The 25003-nt window shown below is 40.5% G+C and overlaps 1 protein-coding gene across 1 annotated transcript in view; it reads left to right on the top strand.

Annotated features, from left to right (window-relative positions):
- Positions 1-762: 762 nt before the first annotated feature.
- The window catches only part of LOC104541811 (rho guanine nucleotide exchange factor 7), a gene marked incomplete at both ends in the record, with an annotated part of 29862 nt that continues 5621 nt past the window's right edge, over positions 763-25003 (top strand). Inside the window, 6 exons of the mRNA XM_010185952.1 lie at positions 763-847; positions 4889-5019; positions 8046-8247; positions 16764-16852; positions 23217-23311; positions 23596-23691. Coding sequence (XP_010184254.1) covers positions 763-847; positions 4889-5019; positions 8046-8247; positions 16764-16852; positions 23217-23311; positions 23596-23691 — 698 coding nt within the window. The remainder of the gene's footprint in view (positions 848-4888; positions 5020-8045; positions 8248-16763; positions 16853-23216; positions 23312-23595; positions 23692-25003) is intronic.

The raw sequence follows: 25003 nt of genomic DNA, 5'->3' as shown, positions 1-25003 counted from the left end.
CTGAAAATCCAGATGTTGAATGTCATCATCCAGTGCTTGAAAGTGACTGGAGTGTTTTCTACAGGGTAGTTGGAGATTTGGATCTTTTTCTCACACTTAAAAAATAACACCTCCCCTCAGCTTTCATCTCTCCCCTTCCCAAAGCTCATTCTCCTTCGAACCTATCCAGCAACCTCACTCTTTGTAAAAAAACTCATTAATTTTGAGGAATGCTGCTTTCTTCTGTGTCTTGTAGAATAAAGAGGTAGCATGTACGTTGTTGTTGTACTTTTTAAAGTATTTGTAGTAATTTTGAAACTACTCTATGAACAATCATGTACAGGGTCTGTGAGCTGTTATAGAAGAGTATGCCAAGAATAATGGTACCCAGTTACCTTTTTGATCAAACTGTCTAAAGAAAGCTTTTCTGATAATTACGTTTTATTCAACTTTCCTGTTATTTAAATGACACTTGGTATTTTTAGCTTATGCGTTCTTCATTTTTTCTCTAATGCAGCTGTTTCTATGTTCTCTTCATATTTAGAAATGAGCTTGTTTGTGGGGTTTTTTTGGGTTTGGGGTTTTTTGTGTATGTGTTTTGTTTTTTTCCAAAGGGCAAAAAAACCCCAAACCTCCACAGTTTTACTGGTCCATGACAGCCACTTGAAAATCTGACACCTTGATCAGGCAACAGCTTCTACAGTCATGGTTTGCACGATAGCTTATAAATGCTTAGTGTGAAGGCTTGTTTTTACAACTTATTGTATGTTCTTTTATTTTCAGACTTTTGATGCAAATGACCTGTATCAGGGACAGAATTTCAGCAAAGTTCTCAGCTCTCTTGTGGCTTTAAATAAAGTGACTGCAGGTAAGTGATCTCTGCTCTGCCCTGGTGCTTGAGTACCTGACCTTCAACTTACGTCAGTGTATACTTATGCCTGTTGCTATACTCAGCGTACAATGAACACGTGCAGTGTTTCAGAAGAGTTCTGGTGTTGCTGTTTGTTGGTAGGACTTTGACAGTGGCCTCTCTGGGTTCCCTCCTCTCCTCTTCTGCACAAGGAAGCTTTGCAGTGGGTCCAAGGCTGAGCCTTTTAGCTGGCAAGCATTCTTAGAAAAAGGGTCATCTTTGCCCCCCACTTTTCAGTTTAAAATACTAAAAGTTGACTTTTGCCCCACTGTCATTCATATGTTTGAACACTTTTGTCAGTGTTTGTGTTGTCTTGTCCCCCAGCCCCTATTCCCCAGTACTGTCCTTTCTTGACAGCAACAAAAGGATAGCCAGTATCTCTGATCCCTTAATCCATGCATTTCCCTTAGGTGGCAGCTAAACGTTGCAAACTGCCTACCTCAAGTTCTTTGTGGGAAAGAAAGTGCTGTAGAAATAGCAGAGAGGTGAGAGGTGTCCGTGCTCCCTTGTAGGGTGAGGCTGTACCAAACGATGCCAACTGAACCCTGAGGCAGTCAAGAAGTGTTAATGTTGGGTGACCCTTTTTGCTGTTCTGTGCTGGGGTTTTGCGTTGTCAGGAGCAAATTCCAGTTATGGTCAGGTTAGAATCTGATGGGAGGGAGATATTTTTTAAAAGTGCACCACGCTTGTCAGTTGTTATGTGTGGAAGAAAAGGAAGCTGGTAGAAAAGTCAGTGGTGGATCAGTATTGTTTTGTTTAATAGTAATATGATGAGTATTTTCACTTTTGTAATACTCCTCTGGTCCATTACAACAGGGATTTTTTTTTTGTGGCTTTTTTTCCTCCCCTCTTGCATCAGAAACACCCCTTAGGACCAAATTCTTGGTTGTGATGAATGAGCAGGGAGTAATGCCATTGATAACTTTGAAGTTGAAGATGCTGCCTTGACTGCAAGTGCAAATGTAAACCCTTTTAGTGCTTCTTTAAAGCTGCTCTACACTGACCATGGCTGCCTTGAAAGAGGAAGAAAAGGGTGGCTGTTTGGTCCAAACACCAGTAGATTAATACCCACATCAAAAAGCCACAGTTGCAGCTGGCCTTGGAAAGGACCCAGGCTGATCCCTTTTGTGTCTGGGGGGTGGTGGTATGTAAACAGAAAATCAGAACCACATGCGAAATGTGGTGTTGCCTCATTCCTAGGATCAAGCAGAGCTGCATAAATCTTCCTGGCCAACTGTTCTTCCAAAGTTTTCCTTTATTGGGTGACTGTAGAAGGCATTTTGGATTCTGTCTCCCTACTCTAGTACTGGAAGGTGGTTTTCAGATCCCCATCTTGAGTCTGGAGAAGTTTCAGGTATACACATATCCGTGCTCCATCAACTTTTAAGTTTGGGATGGGTAGGGTCATGGTACCAGTTGCTGTTTGTAGACAGATAAGGGGAGAGGAATTGGTATAGGGAAGCTGAGATAGTGGTGGAGAAGAAAAAAGGGTGTTACAAAGCCTGGAAAGCCTTGGCTGGATGGATAGAAGTGTGAAGCTTCTGTAGATATCACAGAATTAATATTTGTCAAGCATGCAAGTTCTGTTTCCAGTTGAGATTCTTGAGTTTTTGAGAGCAGAGTTGAAGTCTTTTCTGACCATAGTTCCATTGAGAAATTCATTGAACAGGTTTATTTGATATTTTAATGGAAACTTTAATGGATATATGTGCTCTGCAAGGCTTTTAAGTCTATCAAAAGTTCAAGTTAATTTAAAAGTATTCAGATGATATTGGTAAAAAGACTTGCAGTTTGCATGTGGTTTGTTTGTAATAATTTTCCTCCTTTTCAACTCGGACACGTGGTTTGTAATTCAAGCCTCAGAGGTGCTCTTGTGCTGGTGCGTTAGATCTGCTGTTTCCCAAAAAATCCGTTTCTAGAAAATTTTGGGAATTGGGCCACACTTAAACAACTTCTAGCTGGCGTGTCTTAGGGTTGTCCAGAGGCTGGAACGCACTGCCATGAATAAACCTGACCCTTGTCGAGCTGTGTCAAGGTACAATGCTTGATGTGGTGGTGTGTCTGTTCTTCTACCTGACTGTGGATAGGAAACATAGCAAACTGGGCATGGAGATGCTTCAGGTTACTTGAAACCTTTCAGTTCTATTAGTTACTGATGGTTACGGCAACTTTTAAAGTTTTGGGAAGCAGCATGACTAGCGATAAAGTTAATGATTTACACACAAAGCCCGTGATCTAGTCCCATTTCTCTCCTGGCAGTCTGTGAAAACAAAGCTGTGTGTTCTTTCTTTAATGGACCATAATCACCAGCGTTTATACCATGGCCTTCAAATGCTTTTTAGGAAGGCAGGCTCACAGAGTGTGAGGTCTTATATGACTTTGATAGTACTCATACAAAATATGAATACCCATACTTAATATGAATAATTCTAATATTGCACTACTTGCCTAGGGTATGTATATTGATAGGGTTGGTTATTTTTTTTGAAGGGTAACAAAGGCTAATTCAAAAAATTGCACCTGAGAAAGGTGTTCTCTACTCAGTCACTGCAGACTTGCAGCATCCTTTGTCAATGCTCCTCTGCTCCTTGTCCATCTAAAACCCTTTCCACTCTTCTGTGTCTTGGCTGCTGTTAGATGTCGCTGAAGTTGTAAGGCTTAGCAGTGAAGGTGAATTGAATCCTCCCTTCAGGTTTGATGTGGAACAGCAGATCTGCTTTGTTCCCCACGTGGAACTACACCTACACGTGGATTTCCCTTTGACCAAAAATAACGAGGATTGCATCATCGCTGTCTGCTTTAGTCTGACAGCGGCAGAGACTGTGGTGGTGTGTGTGTTTCTCTGGTGGAGGTAGAGTGTTGGAGACAAAGCAGACTTCTAGGAAAGAGTAACCGAGGCATAAAAATCAGGAGAGCAATCTCCTGAAAATACATAGAATAAATATTTTTCCTGCAGAAAACACAGCATTGCTTTTGGGGCTCCTTGAAGCTCAGATGCTCACTGAATGATTTCCTTGTATGTGGGAAAACATGAGGAAAAAGAATGCTCTGTGTGTGGAAAGGAACAGTGTTTGCTGTAACATGTTACTTGTGCAAGGCCCCTGTGAGCACCCCCTTCCTGGGGGTTTTGACAAGGAGCAACCCTTGTCCCACTGGGGAGAGGCTCCCAGCAGCACTGACCCCGGCCGTTAGGAAGACACCCCACATGCAGGTGAGCCCACAGCCCATCCCCAGGGAGGTGCCCGATGTCCATGGCTGAGGGTGTCCCTGCTGCCCCGCTCTTGGCCAGGGCAGTGGGTTGATCCCTGCTCTGCCACCCCCTTGATGCCTCCCAGCCCACAGGGACCTCAGCAGCACCCTGACAGCACATAATGTTGCCCTTTGGATGAACATCTCACAGATGGGTTTGCCTCTCTGAGTAGAGGCAAATAAAAGAGGGAAGAGGTTTGGGGGGGTGTTGTTTTTTTCAAGCAAGCAGCTTTCTTCCTTTCTACTTCTCCTATCCCTCCCCCTGCCTCCAAATAAGAAGAAATAGCTTAGTTGGCAAAAAAAGGATGAGACAAAGAAACGTAGGAAAAAAGACAGTGGAAGGAATGTTTTAATTGAGAAGGAGATGAGGGGGGTGAAGAGCTAAGAAACAGATGTGGCTGGCTTTACTTCAAGCATGTTTTATGCATTCAAAATTATTGGCCACTAGCTAAAATGATGCTGGTTAATTACCTTTAAATAGATTGGTAGTGAGTAGGAACAGAGAAGTACAACACTAACTCTCCTCTTCCTAAGGGGCTCAAATTATTTTCTTGTATGTGTGGGGAAAGAAATTGCCAGTGTCTCAGGATTTCAGATAATTTTATTACTGAAATTTTAAAAATCATGAGTTATTGATCAACTACAGATACATCAAATCTGCTTGAAGCATGTGAGTTTTACAGTAGTAAGCAGAAGTTATATGCAGATTTCTGAGATTCTAATACTTCTTTTGTTTTCCCCCTCCTGCAGACATAGGGCTGGGCAGTGACTCTGTATGTGCACGTCCCTCATCTCATCGGATAAAATCTTTTGATTCTCTGGGATCCCAGTCTTTACACAGTAGAACTTCAAAACTCTTTCAGGGACAGTATCGGAGTTTGGTAAGTTCTGGAAAAAATGAAACATGCTGCAGCGTTATTTTTTTCTTTTCTTTTGGGAAGATTTATATGTAAACAATAGTGTAGCAAAGTAACAGTTTCCTCTCTTTCACCTGTGTTTCAAGCCTGTGACACTATTTTTGCAGATTTTCTTCCGATGTTCCAAAATAGATGCAGCTTTCTGTGAACTTTCAGGTTTTTTTTTCAGTTTTTACTGCATATGCAGACAACATGGAGTTGTATCTTGCTGGATTTATTTCTTTTCAGTATAAGGGCTTGCATTTTCAAAGGCAAAAAATGTCTGTGAGTTTAGGGATGGTGACTGAAGGATATTCAGACCTCAGCAAAGGTGGTACTTTAAATGTTGGCAGTGTTGGTAGTTACTCCTGTTTTATGCTTCAAGATGAATTCTTCAACTAGTCTTCAGGTAACTGAGTGATATGGGCAGTTGTTTTATAGTATAGGATGTATTGTAATCAGGATGGAGTGCTGTATTGAAACTAACTGTGCTGAAAGGTGCTTTTAGTGACTGAAAGGTTTGCAAGGAGGGTTCAGATCCCTACTGTAAACTGCTTTCTCTGTGCTTGGAGGAGGCTGTTTTGAAGTATGTGATGATTACTGAGTGAAACTTTAAACACAGTGCTCTGCTTCAGCTTTCTTAGGTGTGGTTTGATGTGTTTTCTCTGGTCGCAGAGCCCTTGCAAGTTCTTGCCTTAGGCCACTAATTCCAGCTCCCACTCTGTTGCTCACCACCCACTCAGTTGTACTGATGCAACTGTTTGTGGGACTGTTAGCTGGATTGCTGAAGTAATCAGTGTTTTAGGTGTTTCCATCATTTTGGTGATCTGAGCACCTCTGCATGAAGTTGGAAAGGGTCAGAAGTGCAAGAAGGAGGGAAAGACAGCTAATGGCCAAACCTGGGAAATTCTTAGTTTGGAAGTGTTCTCACTAAGTTTGTACTTGGTTTCCTGTACTGGAGAGCTGTTATGGCAGAGTAAAATGACTGTTGTTGATGTCACTGTGCAGTGTTGCTCCTTATTTGCATCCTGGGCTGCATCACAAGAAGTGTGGCCAGCAGATCGAGGGAGGTGATTCTGCCCCTCTACTCTGCTCTGGTGAGACCTAACACAAAGAACATTGAAGTGCTGGAATGGGTCCAGAGGAGGGCCACAAAGATGATCAGAGGACTGGAGCACCTCTCCTACAAAGATAGGCTGAGAGAGTTGAGGTTGTTCAGCCTGGAGAAGTGAAGGCTCTGGGGGGACCTTATTACAACCTTCCAGTTGCCTGAAAGGTGCCTGTAAGAAATATGGGGAGGAACAGTGCACTTGAGCAGGTAGAGATAGGACGAGGGGTAGTGGTTTTAAACTAGAAAAGGGTAGATTTAGGTTGGATATTAGGAAAAAGTTCTTCAACATGAGGGTGGTGGATCACTGGAACAGGTTGCCCAGAGAGGTGGTGGAGGCCCCATCCCTGGAGATATTTAAGGTCAGGCTTGATGGGGCTCTGAGCAACCTGATGTGGTAACATTGTCCCTGCTTACTGCAGGGGGCTTGGACTGGATGATCTTTAAAGGTCCCTTCCAGCCCAATACATTCTATGATTCTATGATTTTGTGGCTTTTTAACCTTTACCTAAGGTCAAACTTTCTCCATTGTTGAGCAGTCATAGCAGATGAAAGCACACGATGTCAAGCAGAGAACTAAGGCAGAGGCACTTGTTTGAAAATGTGCCAATCCAACTGCTGAGGATTGTGGCTTACGCTATCTTGGGGCTTTCTGCGTGTTTCCAAAGTGGCATTTGCCCTCATTTTCCTGCAGTTTCTCAGCCACTTGAAGTCTGATTGTTAAATTGAGTTGTGATACAACATGATTGCTGTGAGTATGAATTAAGCTGATATATGATCCCAGTGACATTACATAGTACTTCTTTTTATCATCTTAACTATACAGACAGCATGTAGGTGAAATTCTGCTACCCGGATAGCTGACTGAGATTGCTTACACAGTGATTTTTCTCACTAAGTTACTTTTTGAATAATATGGGTATTAATCCTTACTTATGATCAAGACAGTCATGATTTATAGCCCTGTTCTGACAGCTCCAGTGCAGTGGATTGTGTTTGGATTATTTAAAGCTGTCCAGTTATTTAGCTTTTTTTTAGCATAACAGTTTGTCCTAACACTCATGAAATGCTTAAATGATGCAGATACTCAAAATTGACATCCAAGAACAAAATGCTGAATTTTTGAACGCCATTAATTTGAATGACTCCTAAGAAGCAGCTGTTAACATTTAGTTGTTGCAACAGAGTGGTAATCTGCCTTCGCATCTGTGATAAGGAGTGAGTGTATATGTATGTGTGTATGGGCAGCTGTAAGTCTGATGTGCTGCTGACTTCGCTAACCTTGAAGTAAGTGACTTGTGAGCACTTATTTAAGGGAAATTGCGTGACTGTTTTGTAGGTTTTGTGGAAGAAAACTGTCCTCCATTGGCAGGCCATAGAGACTTGCATGTTCAGGGGTGAAACCTTCCAACCTGATCTGTTACAGGGAAAAAAAAATGGTTTAAGCTGCAAACTCTTTATTATTTTTATCCAGAAATAAATGAAAGCTAACTCAGTTCTTCCTTCTTCCCAGCCTGGAAAGTTTTAGGAAAAAAAGCTTTCTAATGTAAAGCTGCTGTTTCTTTGTAGTTGCCAAAGACAGTTTCAGTTTACACTATAAGTAGAAAATAGAATGACTTTTTTTGGGAGTAAGAATCATTCTCATTTTAGCTCTGTTACCACCTTCTGATTTGAAGGGGCTTTAATGAGACAATATACTCCCTGGACTGATACAAATCCATAGACTAAAAATGACGGAAATACTGGAAATTGCAAATCATCCCCTACAAATGCTTGGAGTAAAAATGTATGGGGAGTGTTGTGTGTTGAGGAGAGGTTATTTCTACTTTATGGACACTTCTGTTTTACTCGTGGATTGTTTAAATCTCTAATGTGAACGTTTTGTTGTTTGTGTTCTCACTAGGACATGACAGATAACAGCAACCATCAGCTGGTGGTGAGAGCAAAATTTAATTTTCAACAGACAAATGAAGATGAACTTTCTTTTTCAAAAGGAGATATTATTCATGTCACAAGAGTGGAAGAAGGAGGCTGGTGGGAAGGAACTCTAAATGGCAAAACAGGGTGGTTTCCAAGTAACTACGTACGAGAAATAAAATCAAATGGTGAGTTTCGAAGGAGTGCACGTTTGTACCAGTTCTTGCTTTGGGTAGAAGTTGGTAGCTAGGAAGTCATTAAAGATTGTAATGCTTTTTCTTTAAGCCTGACTGTGTTTACTGAACGTCACTACTCGGGAACTCGTACTCCCCACCCCAGTTCGCAGTGTAGGGTGCTTCTAGGGGTTTTGAATTAACAGTGAGCATGCAGAAAACTCCCCTGTTCTGTTTGCTTGTGCGTCTGTCTGTCTGTGTCACCGTTGGGTTGCACTCAGTTTCTCACTCAGGATTCCTGGAATGCTGGATTTTGGCTCTGATGCTGACACACTTGGAACTGGTGCTTTGAGTTTAAATAGTGAGAGATGTCCTGCAAATCTCTTCAAAAATAACAAAATCAAAACCCAAACCAAACCCCCCAAAACCAACAACAAACCACACCAAAAAATCTCTTAGAAGAGGTTTTTAAGAATTACTTAGAAGGAAACAAATGCAGGAAAAATCCCCAATTCTACTAAAATTTGCTAAAAGTTAGAGACAGTTTTTGACAGATAGTGTATCTGTGATATTTATTGTTTGTTGCCTTCAACTTTTCTTTATACAGGCTTCATTCTTCCACTGAAGTTTTACTTTGAACTTCAGACAGTGAAAGTGCCTTCTGTAAAAGTAATCTTCATGACTGAGTATCAGAACTAACATTGCTTTTTAGTCCACCAGAACCTTGACGTGGGTGACGACATAGCTCTATTATTTTCCCCTCTTTCCTATCTCTGCTTGCTTTCAGAGGTTGGGGATAAACCTGGTATGACAAAATACCTAGAGATGTTCCGAGAAGCTTTACCATCCTTTCCCTTGTCACAGCTCCAATCAGAGCACACATCTTCCTGGCCATGCTAAAATCATTGGCATGACTTTTTTTTTAGGCAGCCATACAGATGTGAGTGATTGCAAACTGAAGTTGTGAGGGTAAAACTCCATTTTTGAACTTACTCTTTCTCCTCCAGTTGCATCCTCTTATGCTTATTCTTGATTTGCTGTCTACAGTTCATTTTTGCAGAATGGTGGAGTCTTAGATCTGTAACTTCATTCTCATTTCCAACAAGATCCTTAGGCATAGTCGCGATGTAGGACTTTGTTGTTCTTCAGAGATCTCTCAGATGTGGCTCATCCTGAAAACCAATTCCTGAAGCCTGTTTTTTCTTGTCTGTTGTGTTGTAGCAGTGTCTTTGAGCCGTGATGACTATCTTATGCCATCATTATTTGTTTAAAACATTGCTGCAGGGGTCTTGTTTGGATTTCATCAGTTTACATCCCCTCTGAGTCCCAGATCTGGAACACGACTCCGTTAGGCTCTAGAATGGAAATAGCTTTTAACAGTGAACGTATGCGAACTGAAAGTTGCAAGCATCTGAGATTAAGGTTGTTCTTCTTTTTCTTAAAGAGTACGTCACTTGGGTGAAGTAACTCTCCTAAGCAGGAAAGCCACCAAGCTGTGGGACTTGGATTAGTACCAAGTGCAATTTGATTCTTGCCAGTCCTTGTCACCCTGTTCGATTCCTGGGGGCTTCCAATCCCTGGTTTAACTTGAACCTCTCACCATCAGAAGAGTTTTCTGCTGAGCTCTTCCTTTCCTTGTGCTCCCAGGGCTGGCTCCCTCTGCCTTCTGCAAGACTTTTTGCTTCCTTGGAGCTCTCCCTCATAGCTCCCTTCCTTCTGTGGGAGGACCATGTGCCCCCGCTGTTGTCTTTCTCAGGAGGTTGAGTTCAGTGATTTTTTTTTTTTTCTGTGCACTTAGCATTACAAAGTTAAAACAACTGCCCTGTAGCGCTCCAGCTTTCTCCTGTTCTCCTCTTTTTTTTAAAGATGGGCACTGTTTGGCCTTTTTCATTACTTTATGGAGCTTCACTTGCCCAGTGTGGTTTCAGGTGTGGATGTAGCTAGTTCTCTTACTGCCAAATCAGCACAGCAGGTAGTGTTTAATTCATCACAATACTCATTTTAACCTGCTTTTATGCCTTTGTGGGTATGTGTTTGAATTGTCTGAAGTTGACCTTTTTATAACGAGGATGGCAGAGTGGTAGAAGGAAGCAAAACATATTAAGATCTTGATGACTGTTAGTAACTCTTCTTCCCTATTGAGTTGCAGATCAGCTTTCCCCCTTGATACATGCTATGGAATGACTTGTTACTGCTACCTTTATGCAGTGTTGTATTTCAACTGATGACTTTTTCTAGTTACTTTTGCTTCCTTTTGTGTGTGCAAAGTCACTGTAGTATTTGTGATATTTGATCATGCCAATCTGTATCTACTTTTCTTGTTTCTTTCTTGAGATGCCCTTAAATTCTTAAAGGACTTGTCGTTCTTGTGAGCCTTTTCCCCTTACATTGTCACTAGCGGGAATTCTTTTTTTTTTTTTGACCTATTTTTTTAAGTCTGCTGAACTATTCTTACCTAAAGTTAATTATTATAATTTTGCTGCTCTCTCTTTCTTGTTTCCATGAAATTTGTTGCAAACACTTCTGTTCTCAACCAATTTATGCTTTGTGGCTGTTGTTGGAGAGTGCTTTTCTGTAATTCTCCTCCTTTCTGTGTCAAAGCGTATTGCCACTGCACCCTAAGGTTGGACTTCCTTCGTTCTGCTGCCCTTGTTGAAATGGGCAAGTAGTGCTGTTTACGACAAAACTCAAGTTACATGGGTGCCTCTGGGTGTTCGTGAGAAGTTTCCTCTGGGTCATATGGATGAGTTGAGAGTTTTCTGCACTCCTGTGCTCCTGCTCTCTTTCGCTGGTCTTCATTAGACTGGCTGACATTTCTTGAGTTGCTGGTCTTTCAGTGTCCATTTTTCTTGACTTCCTGGCAACTGTATGTGCCTCACTTGACGATTTTTCTAATTCAGAACTGTTTTAAGTGCCTTCATACTTTGAGCATAAAATTAAAACACGAAAGTGCTATTTTTTTTTCTGATGTAATTTAAAACAAGCTAGTAGAACTTGCTGTCTTGCAAGCTCAAATTCAAACTGTTTTCTGACAGCATTATAAAGAATTGATTTTAAAAAGATCAGGATAGGATTATTGAAATACTCGCTCGTCATTAAAGTCTCTTTATGAACAAAACATTCATCCTGAACATCTGACTGGTTTTCAAAATACTCTGTAAAATGTTCTGGCATCAACAGCATGACTCCACCCTTCTTTCTTCTCTAAAATGTGGCTGAAAATACTGCAACTAGTTAGAAATTCTCTACAGGCAGTACCTTGTTATCGTTTTTGGTGATGTGCTATTTGGAGAGCTCCTGGGAAACGGTGGATTTGATTAAATAAATCCCTCCAATTTGCTGTAACTTGGCTTCAGCAAAGTAGTTAACAGAAGAAAGGAGAGAGATTATTTCTGCATGTGTGTTTTTGTTCTAATTCTCACAGAATTCATAGACATTAGGTGTTTAGATAAATTGATTTTTGTTCTAAATTAAAATATTCTCTAATGTCAGATAAATGTGTTTGTGATCTTAGTTTGTATGGTTGCTCTGAAGTTAAATATTCAAGGAAGGAAGAAAGGAGAAGGAGAAGGCGAAATATGGGATAATCTGAGATGATGATGTAGTCGCTGTCTTTCCTGAGAGGGAATTCGGAAAGTTGCCATGAAGGAAATGAATGCTCAAATTTGATGAGCTGCTTAGTAATGGGAACTGCCTTTACCCACGTTACTTTCTTAGTAAACTACATTATATGTATTGCACAAGCAGATAATGTTACTTGATGAGGTGTCTGAGGAGCTAAAACATCGCAAAGTTGTGCCCATGTTTACTACGTTGTAACTTGCTTGCTTGGCTATGCCAGAGTGCTCAGTGTTAGCACAGAATGCGTAAGGTGAGCTGTGAATTGTCCTACAAAGACTTGTTTGAAATTGTAGCACTTATGATCAAACTTATAAATAGAATAAAAAAAAAGTAATTTCTTTTCAGGTATGTACCTACACTGTAAGGATCAAAAAGATGGTCTATTTCTCCCTCCCTCTCTGTGTGCATGTTTTCATTTCCCTTTTTAAACCCTGTAACATTGCCTTTTTGTAACGTCCTTTGATCACTAGTCAGAAAGTACTTTGGAATGAGAGGACTTTATTTTCTTCCTGCTGTACTGTTACACACGACAGAGGGTGAGAGATTTATAGTGTGTGAACTTGTCAGATACTCGACAACATGGCCTTATTGAGGTTTCTTGTTATACAAAATGGAGCAGGGAGAGGTGAAGGTGTAGGTAGAGTCTTGGCTCTTACCCTGCTGCTTCTGTCTTGCACAGTAGAGAGGTTTTGGAGACTTCTGAGAGTTCCTTTGTGATGAAGAGAACCGGGGTTAGCCAGAAGGGGAGGCGCTTGCTTAGCTACTGTCAGATGTGAATCAGACTTAAAAAACCACATGGTCACTTGCAGGGTTTCATCAAAGTGTAATCCATTTAAATGGCGTGAGATTACGCAGAAGGGAATATGGGTTTGAAAAATGGCATTTGGTACGTCACCAACTTTCTTCTAATTCTTCACAGAAATTAGTGTCATTAGTGTCCTAGCCCCTCTCCTGTTATGCTTTCTTGACAGTTATGTTAGTATCAGGCCCTGTGCAAATTACAGAAATTACAGTGTACGTTGTTCTTCTGGTTAGATGTCAGAAAAAAAAAATAGAATCACAGTGTGGGAAAAGGCCAGTGAATAGTGAGAGAGTAGAGTATCTCCTGTTCTTATCACGTGGTGCTTGAGGGAAGGGCAGGTACACTTTAGGTTTCCTCTCCCCAGCCATATGCACTTTCAGGGTATTTTGTTCTCCTGTCAAGTGTTTCTCTACAGACATAAATAGAATAGAGTTTGGGACAAGTGAATCCTGCTAGTGGCAAAGCGTTGGTGGTGTCAGTGTGGAGTTCCAGGGATGCCTGAAACAGCTTGAGAACCAAGAACTGTTTAGGTCTGACCTCCTGTTGCTGGACTTGAACCAGTTAGTCTTGGGAGACAGAGCTCGCTTGTAGTGCTTCACTGATAAGGACCACATTGGCTTTTGGCACATCTTTCCTCCTGGATTGGGTAAATTGTCCTTTTACAGTCACTTAGGTAGATGTTTGTAAAGGACAGGATAACCTTACTTCATTTTGGACAGTTCAGGGCATCTTATGTACCACATAGGGAGAGGTTACAGAAGCAGCTGCTCTGAGTAGTTTTGGTTCTACTGAGATGATAAATTGCTGGAAGAACAATGTTCAGGAGCCTATGCCAGCCTCCTCCTGTGCTCAGACGTGATCTGAGATGTGAAGTCTATCAGGTTAATCACCACTTCAGGGCATTATCAGGCATAGCTGGGGGCAGCTGAATGTGCTGCTTTGATCAGGAAAGAAACTGATAGTGGTAACTTACCTCTTGGCTTCAGTCAGCAGCTGGATAAGGTCTCTTCCCGTACTTGAGCAGGTGGTTGCTTGCCTTGGGTTTGATCGTATGCTGTACCCATTTTTGTGGTGTTTTCAGGATTGATGTAACAGGCTTACCTTGGGACTGGGAGAAATGTAGGGAGAAGGGAAGAGTCTTCTGTATGGGAAAACTTGCTGTCTGGCTCAGCTTGCCCTCTTCCAGTGCTTTGAGAAACAGCTTCTGTGTTGGAGTGGGCAAGGTGCTGGGGTTTTGCTGATGTTTTCAAAACCAATGGACCTATAGGACCTTTATATGTTCCCAGCATGCTGAATGGAGGTGACACCTGCTTGAATATTTAAAGCTATAAATGCTATAAGTCTGCAAAAGTACTCAGATATTCTCTCATGAAGGATACTAAATAACACATCTTTCTTTATGTTAAGAAAGTGATTTCTTATGTGCAAGATCAGGATTTTCTTCTGTGTAATGCGTTGTGCAATAAGCTAATTGCAACAAGACTGCTTCTTATTCCTCCTTATGAAGCAAGACAGTGCTTAGAGGCAGAATATCAGACATGATAGACAGCTTGACTTATTTGCTGTGTCTAATTCTGTGTTTCTACAATAGAAATGGCCTTTGCATTTTAAAAGCTGAATGTTGACTATGGCTCTTCAGGCAAAATGATTTGAATGTGTGATTCCTTTGTGTGTCCTGTTTTTAAAACTGAATTTAATGATGATTCTCTGATAGATAACTGAGTCAGCTGAACAGCTGGTAATATAAATGACTCTATATTTCAGCAAAAATTCTCCCACTTTCTTCATCTGCTTAGGAGAAGAAAAAGTTAGGGGAGAAGATGTATTTTTACATCCTTTAAGATAACAAAGTAGCTGGAAGAAGAGCCAGATTTCTATGACCAGGCAACTTTCTCCAGATTAACAAGGGTCAGACATCTGTATTATGATAAAATTCAGTGACAAGCATTTACTTTTTTCCTTGCATCACTCTGGTTTCTCCTTTCATGCCTTTTGGCATGTGATTAATAAATCTTAGGAGTTTAGTGGACCTGAAAGTCACTATGAATAGTAAGATAAGTCAGGAGCTTCCACAGGGAATAAAAGCAAACTACCAAGTCTGTGTAACCTACGTCATTTTCATCATTCACTACAAAGGAAGAAGTTGTAATTGTCCCATAAATGAGTGGTGTTATATATAAAGTATATAAATGAGTAGCTGTAGCTATAACATGACTTTAGGTGCTTCTCTCACATTGAGTGTTTAATGACAGATCTGCTTGGATCTCTGGTTTTGTTTCAAGGGAAGGGAGGAGTCCTGTCATTTGGGATTACTTGGCTGTATAGCAGAGCACATATGCACTGCAGGGCTGGTGGCTGAGAGCATCGGTGCTCCCAGCTGAGTGTCTGCTGGGGCTGAGGGGTTTTGTGCTGTCTGTCGGCTTATAGCTGACTTGGGGGGGTAGGTGGGGGATTGTAACTAGAAGGATTTTGCTGTTGCCTCTGAACATCGTAAAGAGAAATGTTTTGCCCATGTTTGGCAGTTTTAAGACCATATTTTATTTTTACCATAGCTTCTTCGAGGAGAGTTGCAGTGCAATACAGGGAAAATCCCCTCAAAGATAAAATATGTGTGCTTTTGGGTTCTGCTCCTCACAGCTGCTGGCTGAAGCCTCAGGTGCGGCCAGCCTGCCCCTGTGCTCCCAGCAGCGGGGATGGGCTGAAAGGGTGGCCTGCATCCATAGTCAGCTCTCCTGAGATGACAACATCCATGAGGCTGCAACTGGGCAGCCTGGAGGAGCACTAATTGACGCAGTTTACAGGCCAGCATGGGCTGTTCTGCTTGTGGTGGCATTTCCCTGGCCAGCTTTGCTACCCCTGGGAATTTGCTATAGTTGGCCCTTGGCTTTGGCTGACTGGGCTTCTCCTGGAAAGGCAGAGCTGTATTTCAGATTTGCATAATTTATTCTTGGTGGCCTGAGGTATCAGGTAAACTAGAGTTAAAGAGTTAAATTATTAATGGGTCTTTATTAAAATGTGGGTGAAACAGGAGCTTGCTTTTAAAATAAAGGTAGAACTTTCAGTAGGTGTGTTTTGATGGTGCTTTTTGTTTAGATACAAATGTTTGAAATTTGCGTATTAGCATATTAGCCAAGCCTGCTTATTATAAAAACCACCCACCACCAAACCCAAACAACAAAACACCATAACAGCCTGATAAGTACAGTCTCACAAGCGTTCTTAGTTGTGAGAAGTCAAAAAGAGACGCTGTAAATCTTGCTGTTTCTCCAGCACACAGCACGATGCATTTGATTGCATCTCCCCTCATCTTTGCTCCTCTGTGACTTGAAGGAATGGTAGAGGTAGAAGAGGGGGCTTCAGGAGTGTGTACCTCTCCGTTCTGGGAGTCAGCACTGGGATAACTCTCAGGACTTTTGTTTTGATTTTGCAGGCTTATGTTGTCCTTCCGCTATGGGATTATAGGAAAGATTGCATTTATTGTTACGATGAACTCTGTTCCTAAGTTTGTGGTTGTTTGGGGTTTTTTTACTTCATTAATAGTAAAAAATAATTTGTTTTAAAAGAGGATTTTCTGGGATAGGCATTTGGTAAGTTACTCCACTACTTGCATAGTGCTTTGAGTCTCTGTTTCAACCAGACTGAGTGCAATGCCCCACCTCTGGTATGTTCAGCCGTTGGTTGGTCACTTGCTTTTACCGAGTTCATTAAATTGTTATTAAAACTTAATTCTGTTTTGGTCTGAAAGTGCATGTGGTCTTGGAAAATGCCTGTTGTGTTCTTTTTTTTTTTTAATTGCAGTCTGTGATAACATTTTGTTATTAAAAAAAAAAAATAATTTTGCAAAATCTACTTTTATTAACTGACTTTCTGTGTCCAGGAAAGAGAGTGGGAGTTTTTCTACTTGCCTTCATTGAGGCCAGTTTGATTCACTGTGAATCATTATGAGCCGTTTTGATTGTTTACCGATAATTTCAAGCACAAATGTGTATGTTTCTCAGTGAAGCACTATGTTCACTGTCTTATGATAAATATTTTAAAGTGGTTTGTTTGACCTCTAGTGTTGAGCTATGAAATTGCATGCCATTGACACAGATATCTTACATTTCAGAAAAGCCGGTCTCCCCGAAATCGGGTACATTGAAGAGTCCACCTAAAGGCTTTGATACGTCTGCGATTAACAAAAGCTATTACAATGTGGTGAGTGATCCTTTTTCCTCCGTGTGAGCTGTTATAGAGAGTAGAACATCGTTTAAATAACTGCTTGTATCTCCACAGAAAAAATCTGGCAGTCATGTCAGAGCCTTAGTGCCAAAATTAGATAAGGGTTTTAGTGAATTCTCATATAAGCAAGATCATTATTATTTTAATAGAGTAACACACAGATTCTTAAGCTTGATGCAGAATTACAATCTAAGGTAATCAAATAATAGGAATTTCTGTAATATATTATGCTCATTTTATTAGCTTTGTTAGTTGTTAATTTCCCTTTTCTCCCCATCTCCCAAATATCTGTGATACGCAGTCTTCCCCAATCTCTATGAATTAATGAAACTCTGTGTTAAAATGATTTAAGAATATTTTTGTCCTTTGTTGAACAAGAGGCTCAACATTTTGACTGAGTCTGCCTCCTTTGTACTCGTGCTTGTAAATGAACTCAATTATTTACTTCTGGATCCTCTTCTTTACACTGATGGAAGGATTTCACAGCAGAAGTGGTATAGCCAGAGTCAGCCTTTAACACACCCCCAAAAATTCTTAAAGTAGTACTTAGACCTCCCTCTGTAGTAGATGCATGCAAGAAGCATACCAAACTGCCTTTAAACGTGGTGTTGTAACCATTTTGAGAATCCTTTATTTTCTAACAGTCGATACATTCAGAAGCAAAAAGCATCTCACAGTTTTTGTTAACCACTGCTCCCTGCCGGTGCCAAACCGTAACGCATGGTTTCTTCCCCTTTGAAGCGGCTGTCACTGTTTTCATTTCGTTCCTCAGTTTTTAGCAGGGATCATAAACCGTAGTTCTATGGTTTCAATCTCTTGCGGCTGTGGTGTGAATAGCACCAACCACCTGGCAGAACAGAGCAGTTTTGTGTATAGTCCCCTAATTGCAAGCAACGAAGCAACCTCCTGCTCCTCCCCCTGCCTTGCCTGGTGCTGTAATTTCATGGTGAAGGCAGGGCTGTGAGCATTTGGCTATTGCATCCCACACCTGCTAGTCATGGTGGAAAGTACCGATGCGGGCAAACCTTCCCTCAGACTGAGGGAAATAATGCTCTCACTGTGGTACATCCAGCAATAAAATATCAGATAGATTTCCTTTTTATTTTTCATTGTATCTCTTTATAGTAATTTTGTTTTTAATTTACTGTAGTGTGTGGTAGCAAATACATTATTGTTTTTGTGTTAAAATCTGTTTCTGAATACAAGTAAACTGAAGTAAATGCAGCAGAGAGGATTTTGTTCCTTCACTAGGTGGAAGACTGCTCTTTATGTTGAATTTTTGATCAAAATAAATTGGCAACTCTCTTGAACACCAGTCCTTTAGATTTGAGTTGGTTTTGAATGTGGGCTTTTTTTTTTAAGTCAGTAGTAAATACATGCTTTATATACAATCTTATATTATTGTTTCCCTGATAAATGTTCATATGATGAAAAGTAAGAGTTGCAGCCGTTTAATTTGGGCTTAAATAAAACTCCAGTTTAACTATGTACAAAATGAATCTTGTGGTTGCATGTTTTGCTTTGTAAGAGTAACATAGGCTGTTTTGGGAGGTGATTTTCAGTGAAAATAATGGGAAGTTAAATTTTGAATTTGTCTAAAACCATAGGTAAGGCAGCTAATTTATAAAAGTCCGTACAGTTTTGAAATACCACCACTGGCTTGTGTGCTTTTTATAATTGTTTCCTGGATAACTTATTGTCATAATCATGGAGGCTCAAGCTGCTATATATTTGGGAAACGGAGCGCCATAGCTGGCTTTTAAAGTAGTTTAATTTAGAAAAAATGAAACTGTTGACCATCATACCTACTCTTGGAATCAGATTATTTTTTCATCTTGCTCAGAAAGTGCAGCTTTCTTGGTGCACTAAACTGATGTAATGAGCTTCGTGTTCTTTTGACTGCTGGCTGTTTATTAACTGCTGGTGATATATTGCAGGTGGAGGGCAGGAGATGAAGGAGGGAAATGACCAGTTCATAATAATATATATATTGTAAATTAGAGCCCTAGAGTGCCGTTCTGAAATCTGTCTGCAGTGAATTGGCTAGCATCTGGGTTTTATTGAAAAATACTAAATGCTTCTGATGGCAATATAACTATAAAATAACTTTAAAAATAATGTACATTATTATTTATCTACATAGATAAGACAAACAGCAAACCCATTCACTGAAGTGAAAGCACTTTAACCCGTGAGTTGAGTTTTTGTTCTCTCTTCCTGTGTAAGCTGCAGACATGGGTCTTTCCTGTGCAGAAGTCTTACCACCAGTCTGCACTGGTAACAAAATTGAGGTAAAAACAGGACAATTCCAAATAAACCCTTGGTGACTAATAGGTAAAAGGATGTAGCCCGAGTTAGAGTAAGCATTAAAATCTGTGTTGAAGGCTTTCTTGGCAGTTTGAGGCTGGTACTCTGGGACTGCTTGCTATTTTTATGCTGTGGCTATCTTCCACGATAGGTGTATGTGCTGAGACCCTGCAAACCTCCTGATTATTTATTACTAGTTTTCATAAAGGAGGGTTTGTGCAGGTGTAGGCAGCACCTGTGGGTGCTGAGGACAAAATGCAAGGGCAGTTCAGGAAGCAGTAGGAGAGGCTCTGCTAATGCCCCTTTCCGGGAGGAGGGCAGGGATAGGGTAAGGGGAAGGTGTTTAATGTAAAGAGAAGACTGCCTTCACCGCTTCCCTCTGTTCTTCACGCCCTTGGAAATGTGTTCTTTATTTTTATGGATTCGCAGAGCTCCATCTGAAGTTCATAATGCAAATCACATACTTTCTAGTCTCAGTGTGCTTTATTAGCTGCACTTTGCACTAGGTGTTGCTGAGAAGACCGAGCACGTTTGGTTTATGCTTGTATTTTGCCTGGCTCGGGAAGGCAGGGTAGTAGAGAATGGCAAGTGCTACAAGGTCTTGTCCTCTGTAAAATGGTACAGGTCTACAGCAGTGCGTAATATGAACCAGACTCGTGATCAAGCACCAAGCATTTTTCATGTAGAAGTAATTTAGTAACCTGTTACTGAAGAAGTAGGCGTATTACTGCATATTATTCCCTGAAGACAGAGCAGGCATTACTCTGAGTTTTATTTTCACTTGAGATCCCTTGGCAATTTAAAACTTTGTGTCCAAGATAAAATTAGTTAACCTCAAGGCAACTGTCCTGTAAGCAGAGATGAAGTAACTGTTCTGAAAGCAAGTAAAGAAATGAGCAGATTTCTCCATAGTATGAGTATTTGGATGACCTAATTTTTCATTTAAGTGTTTGAGAAGTGATGGAAAAATAAGCACTCCTTTTGAGACCACGCTTTTGAAGTTGGGTCAAGAGTTTGTGTTTAGTGAAGTTCATGAAAGTTTTTGAGGACACCTGAGATCCGATATACTCATGCAGTGCTTTACATTTCCTCTCTTGAGGACCTGTTTTAAGAGGTTAATCTCATAGATTCTCATGATCCAGGAAAATTAGATGTTGATCATCATCTTGCTGAAGTACGTGGTATTTCAGTTGAGTGCCATAAAATCGGAACTTGCTGCAGGATCATGCCCAAGTGCAGCTGTGAAATCTGCCTTTTCTCCCTCTGATTTGGAAGGTGATCAGCTTCACGTAGGTCACTTTAAATCCATTTTTGGGTGGTAGTTTTTGCCGTAGGGAGACGGTTGGGGTTTTGTGTGACAGAATTGTTCACCATGCTTGAATTTTCCATGCCGTGTGATGGGGAGAGCTGGTGCTGTATGAGCTCAGTTGTCTGTGCCTGCCATTCATCAGCCTCACGGACTGCAAGAGCTGCCTCTTCAGTGCTACTCTTTTGGTCCCCGCTCTTATCTGCGCAAATGTTGCGGTGGAGTTGTGGGGACACGGCCTTGGAGGGCTCATGGGGTCCTGCAGCAGCCAGAACGCGCAGAAAGCAGGGAAGGGCAGAAAGGTGATTATTAGGGCATGTGGGAGAGATGTGGATGTGAGGAATGCAAGGGTGCTCTGGTGCCAAAATACTGAGTTGCAGTGCTGGCTGCTTTTCGCTCCCAAGCACAGCCCAAGCTTTTAATCCTCGTAGCATCTCGGTGAGGTAGGTAAGTCAAGCTGGAGGGATGTGAGGTTTCACACAATTGATGTTTTAGTGCTATGTGAGTAAGATTCTTTTAAAAAGGCGTTGAAAGTAAAATAATGTATGCAGTGGAAACTGTATTTATAAAATAAAAGGGGGGAAATAGATTTTGTGTTTCGGGAAGTGTTTAAAACCATGTATATATCTTAAATATTGTGTAATGCTGTGAACTACTAGCATAACATAAAGCAGTGTAAGTGTCTCTAGTACTCTGCATAAGTGTTGTAGCATGGTTTTATTTACATTTGCATTTATTTTCCTTTTTCCAGTAGTTCATCAGGTTGCTAATTCTTGTTTTTTAGGCACTGTCATGCTTTTTTTCTTTCCCCTTTAAGTCTTTTGCCTCCAGTCCCGTATTCTTTGTACCGCAAAGAAAATCCTCAAATAAAAATCGAAACCAGCACAGGAAAATAATGGAGTTGTGTGCAACATAAAACTAGTTTTATTTCAAACTTTTTAGACAGCTGTTTATAGCAAAGAATGGAAATACTCCTCGAGAAAGTGGAGCAGTGGTGCAGCCTTTCAAGATTTGTTGATTTTTATCTTTGAATGTCTTTTAATTCTGTTCAGTGCTTCACTGGCACACTGTAGTTTTAGTCCATGGCTTTCAGGCTCCTTTTCCCCACTAATGGCTGTGTAATGACTTTGGGCCGGGAGATTTTTGTAGGAAAAGCCATACTGGAAAAGATTGATCTTGCATTTAATTTTGAACCTCGTACATCCAAAGTACTTTTGTGTTTCCATTTTAACAGTTGACTTACTTTGTTTTATATGTGTGTAAGAGAATATGGGCTTTAATTAGTGCTGTGATCAATGGGATTTATTTATTTTTCCTGAGCTAAGTGGTCAAAAAAAACCTTAGCTTTTTAAAATTGTGTGCCCGTATTGTACTTCATGCTGCAGTGTGACATTCTTCTGTCATAGCGTTCAGCAGAGAAGGGAGACATTTTAATCTTCAGTTCGGGATTCAGATTTCCAACAAAAGAATGGACTCAAAAGTGGTCTCTCTCCCTCTCCCCAAATGAATAGGAGCATTCAAGGAATAAGCAGAATCAGTGACACCAGTGAAAGGAACAGCGAATTCTTCATTGGCATACTGAACTATTTAAAGTTATTTCATCAGGTTTGCATTTAGGAATGAATGGCTTTTTTTATTTCCTAAGAAAGAGTATTGACTACAAAAGTGAATAATCCACTCAATTACAGTTGTTACTATAAATGCTGAAATGAGATATTACTGTAGGCCTGACAAGTGCGGCATGTAGCAAAATGAGGAGGTTTGTGGTGTGGCTTATGACAAGTGAATGGCAAAAAGTTCTCAAAGCTCGGCTGTGTTCACTGAACGGCTTTTTAGTTCTGATGATTCTCTTGCTAAATCATTAACTTTTTGGAGGCAAAAATTAATTTGCATAGTAGAACTTGATGTGAATATATTGGAGGATATCCTAAAGCAGGCTCCCAGAAGATAGCCCAGTTAAATGTTTTCTTGTACATATTTGGGGGTATTCCGGTGGTTTGATTTCTATCCAGTCAAAAAACAAGTGTGTGCTGTGTCTTATGAATTCTTGGCTTTGCGTCAGAATCTGTTGTAATTTTCTCATGGTAGCGTATGTTACTGCACTTCCCATGGAAGGTTAGGTGGCCCCATTTAAGAAGGCGGCAGTAGTGCTAACCATATTGCTAAGTAAAGGTGTCAATTGCTTGATAATTATAAATCTCTTAATATTCAGACCTTCTAGATAGAACAGCGCGTCTGAGTAAGTAAACACTTCGCTAGCGAGATTACTTGTAATGTGTTGTAATTGAGACTGAGAAAGCAACACTAATTGTTCATTAGTTAATTTCTCTTACAATTTCTGTTGTGCTTTGCAAACCTCTGATCTGTGGCTCTTCTGAAGTACATAGGAGGAATAATTAGCCCTAGCTTTGGGAGAACACTCCATATAGCTCTCAGATTTTACAGTAAAAGTTTTAAGTGTAATGAAATTTCAGTTAGGTTTCCACTTTTTTTGGATGTGTGACTAAAGGATGGTTTATTGTGTGTGCGGTGGTTATTTTCCTGTGAATTTCATAGGTGTATCATAGTCAATACTGTCTTACTGATATTTAAATTTTTAATGTAGGAACACTGATCTAAGTTTTTCTAGTGCTAAGTGAATTCTGGTATGCTTTAAAACTGGTATTGATTTGAACATTTTGAAGTATCTCTTAAAAGAACACAATTAACAACTGTCATTTATTGTAGGTGCTACAAAATATATTAGAAACAGAAAATGAATATGCTAAGGAGCTACAAACAATGCTTTCAAACTACCTTCGGCCACTGCAAGCCAGTGAAAAGTATGTGAGTTTGGTTTGTTTTGGTTTGTTTTTTTTTTAAATTAAGCTTGAGATCTCTTGTGTACTGGGGAGGAGGGTTTACATGGTCAAAATTTCAATGTCAATGGCATTTTCTTGTTTGGACTGTGAGATTCTTGCTTTCATTCACTTTGCTCACTGACTAAAATAGTCTGGTCCTTGATCTAAGACTCAGAAAGCATTTTATTTTAAGGTTGGAGATTGTAATAAAGCACCATTAGTCAATAACTGCAAACCTAAACACCTTTTCTTTGCTTTGGCTGCAGGTTAAACTCAGCAAATACTTCATACTTAATGGGAAACCTGGAAGAAATAAGTTCTTTCCAGCAAATGCTTGTACAGTCTTTAGAAGAATGCACCAAGTAAGTACTGTGCATACCAGATAGTGTAAAATTCCAACAAGAGAGTATTTTTTATTATTTTGTGTTGTGTATGTTGTTTGACATAATTTTTGCTGCTCTTACTTCAGGGATAGTTCCTATAGCAGTACAGTTTCAGATGTCTGGATAATGCATTGATTGCTTATGCAAATAGATATTGGCCCTAGGATGCAGTTGCAGAGGTAGGAATTTTGATGTCGTCTGAACACAATTTATGAATTGCCATGATGCAGTCGCATCCCAGTGTGGAAGTAGGAGAGGAAGCGGTAGGTTTTGTTTTGGAGGCATGAATTTTAAGCCTTTTCTTAAAGGAAGAGAATTAATGAAGGGAGCTTATGTTGTGGTGGAACAGTGAAGGAGGGGGTGACTTGGATGAAGGATGCTGTATGAGAAGGGGATCAGGACACCTGCCCTCCTTCCATAGGTCAGGCTGTTGTGATAGCTGGGTATTTTTTCAGCTTGTACCTCAGCAATTGAGAGTGTAAAATAAATGTGACTGTATCACATCAGAGTTTTCCTAACAATTTTCTAGTGTTGCAACTCCACTGAAAGTGCAGTTCCTAGCCTCGGTCCTGTCCTTTTCCTTGCCTGTGCCCTGGTTTTGTCTGATCATGAACTCACCATGGTGAGCTAAGGCAACTTGCTAATCCAAATTTGCTTGTTTTCTGCCAAGCTAGTAATTTGAATTGCTACTGAGGGCTTAGGCAAGCTTCAGTCTACTGGGAGTACTTGTCTGTGAGGAGTGAATGTCTTGGATGGAGGAGAAAATACCTCTTTTGGCAGCAGTGATCTTTAGATCAGGTCAGTGTGTCTTGTTTTGATCTCTCCTTCCTCTTTGGTCTGAGCTGCTCTGTGTGAAGAGAAAGCTTTGCCATGACAAAGTATAAACTGTCTCTCCCAGAGGCAGTAATATATCTCTGGATCTGTTGCTGAATTTGGATCCCACATCCTCCTACCACCTGACTTCTCCCCCTCTCTTCCTGCCTCTAGACGGCTTAGACTGGAAAGGGTGGAAAGGGGGACTGGGTAGTTCAGATGCAATGGGATGGAAACATTGAAATGGCCTGTGCTTGAGAGAGAGAGATATTTTTGGCAGGTTCAGTTATCAGGTGTCTAAATCCTTGAGAATGACTTTGTCCACATACTTCAGTGCTTCCTTTCTTTTCTTGTCACTGTGCTTTGTTGTCTCATTCTTCTGTTACCGTGAGTTTTTTCTGTGAATCGGAAGTTAGGGAAATTACATTCTATGAATGCAAGGTACTTCATCTTTGAAAACTTTTGATTAATGTAGTCC

Source organism: Mesitornis unicolor, unplaced genomic scaffold (assembly GCF_000695765.1).
Source record: "Mesitornis unicolor isolate BGI_N332 unplaced genomic scaffold, ASM69576v1 scaffold14926, whole genome shotgun sequence".
Classification (NCBI taxonomy): Eukaryota; Metazoa; Chordata; class Aves; order Mesitornithiformes; family Mesitornithidae; genus Mesitornis; species Mesitornis unicolor.
Note: the sequence above shows the minus strand (reverse complement) of the source record. Positions and strands in the feature narration are given on the sequence as shown.